This window comes from Triticum aestivum, chromosome 4D, assembly GCF_018294505.1.
Source record: "Triticum aestivum cultivar Chinese Spring chromosome 4D, IWGSC CS RefSeq v2.1, whole genome shotgun sequence".
Taxonomy (NCBI): domain Eukaryota; kingdom Viridiplantae; phylum Streptophyta; class Magnoliopsida; order Poales; family Poaceae; genus Triticum; species Triticum aestivum.
This window is the reverse complement of record NC_057805.1, coordinates 478,180,308-478,184,642: the sequence shown is the minus strand read 5'-3', so window position 1 is coordinate 478,184,642 and position 4,335 is coordinate 478,180,308. Positions and strand designations below refer to the sequence as shown.

General features: G+C 47.9%; 2 protein-coding genes across 2 annotated transcripts in view; both read left to right on the top strand.

Moving 5' to 3' along the window:
- Positions 1-958, top strand: part of LOC123098795 (ubiquitin-conjugating enzyme E2 4) — a 6,548-nt gene extending 5,590 nt beyond the window's left edge. Inside the window, exon 6 of the mRNA XM_044520870.1 lies at positions 564-958. Within this exon, the coding sequence (XP_044376805.1) occupies positions 564-700 (137 nt within the window). The 3' untranslated portion in view covers positions 701-958. The remainder of the gene's footprint in view (positions 1-563) is intronic.
- Positions 959-1,391: 433 nt separating this feature from the next.
- On the top strand, positions 1,392-3,171 carry LOC123098794 (uncharacterized). The gene is made up of 2 exons (XM_044520869.1): positions 1,392-1,936; positions 2,825-3,171. Exons 1-2 carry the CDS (start codon positions 1,505-1,507, stop codon positions 2,966-2,968), a joined length of 576 nt encoding a protein of 191 aa, XP_044376804.1. The 5' UTR covers positions 1,392-1,504; the 3' UTR covers positions 2,969-3,171.
- The last annotated feature ends 1,164 nt before the right edge of the window (positions 3,172-4,335 follow it).

Below are 4,335 nucleotides of genomic sequence, written 5' to 3'. Positions count from 1 at the left end.
GTACTAACCTTAGTACAAAGGTTTACTAACGTTGAGACACTTATTTTGGGACGGAGGGAGTATATACTAATGATTATGATTGAGATTTTAATAAAAATGTGCTCTTCCATAGTCTGGCCCGCCCAGCTTTTTCTTTCAAGCTCCGACACTGCTTGTGGCATGTTTTCTAGCAAACATGCCGAAACTCGGTTAAACAAGAAACAATACTGGTTTTATCCTGGATGTGGGATCATGAGGTAATGCGATAAGTACTTGTAATCATGGAAGGCCTCCAGAGGAAGTGAGAAACATGTTGTAGTTGTATCGTGCTAGAGACCTGGCAGTGTGTCCAAACCTTCTGATGCAGCTTGTGCTTCTAGGGTGAGCTGGAGACGCTTTGCTTTATTCGAATATAGGGTTCTTCTTAGTCATGTAGCTAAATCAAACTTAAGAAGACTATGTCTGATATACTGAGCGCAGAACTCCTCAGGAGATACTATTTCTGTAACCATATGCATGTTTGTTGGATCGTGCTCTCTTCCGTGGTACTTGAAAGCTGACTTCTATTTCTACTGGTTCTGCAGAATTCTGCGAGAAATATGCCAAGCCAGAGGATGCGGGTATAACCCCAGAAGATAATTCGAGCGACGAAGAGCTGAGCGAAGAAGATGACGACGACTCCGGTGACGATGAGCCCATACTGGGCCATGCAGACCCCTAGTCGATGCAGGACCTATTTCTCCGGCTCAATTCGCACACCTTGTTTTGTTGCAGCAACTGCAATTAAACAGCCTGTAGTTCGTCCACACCCAAGTCTGAATGCCATGTAAATAAGTGCACTGTCAGTGTTTTCTAATGTTACCTCCAGCCTCAGTTTAATATGCAGCAGCACTTAAATTTACCTTCTGAGTGGATATGCGTCGATCAAAAACAAATTGTTTCTTAAAGGTCACAGTTGAAAAGCGAGAATTCTCGTCGATTTCCTACGGGATTGACCTGTTTTCGGGTGAAATTCCTGCGCTCCAAACTGTGCCTAGCTGGATGAACACTATAAGTTGGTGCAAATAAATATGTGGTTCTCTCTTCAGTTTGGGGGTTCAGTAGTTAGTTTGTACTCCATCCGTCTCAAAACATTTGAAGTTCTAGATTTGTCCTAATTCTATTGAAAAATGCACCAACATGTACAACATCAAATAAGTCTTCTTAGATTTACCATAAAATATATGTTCATACTATATATGGTTGATTGATGTTGGTATAATTTTCTATAAACTCTGTTAACTTAAAATGTTTGACTTAGAACAAATGTAGAAATTCAAATAAGTATTTTGAAGCGGATGGAGTACATGTATGTAAATGTTGAATTTGTACGCCTCCAAAGAGAGAATGCTGTATTTGGGGGTGGTTTCAGTAGGAAAAAGTCATTCGTGTGGCGGTTGGCTAGTTGGTTAGCCACACGCCAGTCGTTTGGAGACTGACCGAAACCGTCTCATCACGGGCGTCTTCCACGCGCGCGCCGGCGAGAATGGCGCGGCAGGGCACACTCGTCCTCGTCGCCGGCGCCGCCCTGCTCCTCCTCCTGTGCGGCGCGGCGATGGGGGCGAAGCGGGCGGCGATCCCGGACGACCTCCGCGACGTGGTGGACGACGAGGAGGACGACGACTGGCGGCACTGGGGCGCCGGCTCCGGGACGCGGGACGTCCCCAATCGGCCGCCGCCGGACCTGTCGCGGATGGACCCCGCCGCGCTCCGGGCGGAGATCCTCCGCGGCCACGGCGGGCCCTCGCTCGGCTTCGTGAAGCTCCGGCCCGGCGTCCGGCGGTCCCGGGAGGAGGTGGCGGGGATCGCGACGCGGTGGAGCAACGTGCTGCGGACCGGCTCGGTAGCGGCGAAATTCGTGGCCGTGGACTTCGGCACGCTCATGTTCACCATGGAGAGAGGGCGAGACATGCGCGAGGTAGGAGGATCCACCCCTCGATCACCCATTTTTGCTCTGCATTTCCTGTTAGGTGCTCTCGGGCAGTCAGGCTTAATTTCCTTCTGCCCTGACACTGCAGAGTTAAAGATCATCATGTGTAGATTAATCCATCAGACGCTGTAACATTTTGTCTGCCAATTCGTAGTGGCATTAGGCATGAAACAAAAATCAGTCTCCATACCACCAAAAAGCTACAATTCTAATATCGGGATTGCTAAATCTCAGTCGATTAAGACTTAACCAAGTCTCAGGCTCTGATTCGATGCTATATTCGTAGGATCCTACGTGGATTTCCGAGCAAAATTTTCTTTTAGACTTCTCTTCTCGTTGAATCTCAGTCGACCGAGATCTAGACACACCCTTCTAATATATCACTAGAATCATCTCTTAAGGCTCCTTACATTTTGGTTCAGAGCAGAGCACGCACGGCATCTGATGTTCAGACCTTAAATTAATTACTGTGAAACATTGTCATCAATCGATGCTTTTCTTTTCTAGATCATCCCCGCTTCCAGTATCAGAATGAAACCAGAGTCGGTGGAGTTGGGTTCCATATAATATATTTAACATGTACTTACTTGCCAATGTGGAGGGGCTCTTTTCCCCATCCTCTTCTCTCTCTCTTTTTTTTACCAGCAAGCCTAAGGGCTTTTTATTCCTTATCAAATATCGTTACATCGTTTATAAGCGTCTGCATAAGAAATGTATGGGGTTCATGTATGCACGCTCGTGCGTATTTAGGAAAAAGAAAGAATGAAACCAGAGTACAGTACAAAGTCCAGCTAAATTAATTACCGTGAAACATTATCGATGTTTTCTCCTCCTGCTCTTACCGGCGTCCTTTTAATTTTGTGTGTGCTTTTGTAGTTGAAGGAGTTCATTCTAGGGCAGCCGGAGGCATACGAGTTCAAGGTCGGGGACCAGTTTTTCCGGAGGCCCGGAGACCCACCCCTGGACCAGGTTATCCAGATGCTACGAAAACACAAGGATAAGTCTGAAGATGAACTCTAGCTTAGCTACAGTATGTTGTCCATATATCCATGGAATTCTGCTGCTCCCATAGTGACGGCATTTTGCTTCAGTTTGGCTTTCGTAGATTAGATTTATTTCTCCCGCGCCCTTTTGCAGTTGTAAATTGAGTGACTAGCAGCAGCTAGCTAGCTAGCTAGCGGTCAATAAGTAAGTGCCGGATGCCTGCTATTTCTTTTTCAAAAGTTGTTATCACGATCATCACAAGGACGTGGCCGTGTTGCCGGGAAGATACAGGTCAAACTCCCTGCAACTGCAAGATCGTAAGCGTCTCAATCACTTTGTTGTCTGTGGAACGGCGTAGAGTAATTTTGCTGTATCTGTTCAAGTGTCGAGTCATCAGCCTCGTCGTCTTCGTTAGGCACGGCACGGCAAAGCGTTGGTGTGCTTCGTTCGGCCGGTCTATGGCTCTTTTGGAAGCATGGTTGTTTGTTTCTACATGTGTTATTTCTGCAAATCGAGAATCAGTTCATCATTCATCAGTCCTTGAACCAAACAAGGGAGAAGGGATATGCAGGTGAGACTACCGGCGAAAGTCGTACTCCGGTTGCGGCCGGAGTCGTCGATGGCGGCGCTTGCGGGCGTCGCTCCCTCGTTGGAGGCATCGATGTAGCTGCTCTCACCTTGCCTTTCCCGACGTGCTCCGGGGGAAACCCTTGATCTAGTTTAGATCGGACGATTGCGGCGCCATTCGGCGTCACGTTCTCTCTTGGGGGCATCGTCTTGGAGATGGATCCGGTCGGAGGGACCCGTTGCTCGTGACGATATGTGTGTTATTGGCCGAAAGGCTGTTTGTATGGTTTTTGAATCCGGTTTCCCTTATAAACTGGACCAACCTTCTTTCTTCTGATCAATGAATTTGGTAGACCAACTACCAACATTAAAAAAAAAAACAAGGGAGAAGGGATATTTGTGCTGCTAGAATGTGAGGGGCATCTTCAATGGCATTCATCAAATCACGTCCCCTATATGTTTGCGGAGATGTCTAGATGTGTCCACGGACATTCTCATTTGTCTGCTAATATGGCCGTACCCAATGAGATACCCCGTTTGTCTGCCACCTTCTTCCAATAGCGGGTGTTGGCCGGAACACTAAAGTTAAGGTGGATGGCGATTGGCGAAGCCGCTTGGGTGGGCGCTGTTGTCGTCAGAGGATGTCGCGCCAGCTTGTGCTGCGATGATGTCGCGAGCGCAAGCCTCGAAGCCCTGCCGCAACAGTCACCTGTTGATGCGGCAGGCATTAGACTAGTACAAAGTCAACGAGCGACAGATCGAGACCTACCTCTCCTCCCTCGCCGCATCCCATCTAACATCTATGACTGATAGGCAACAACGGCGAAGGGTTTAGT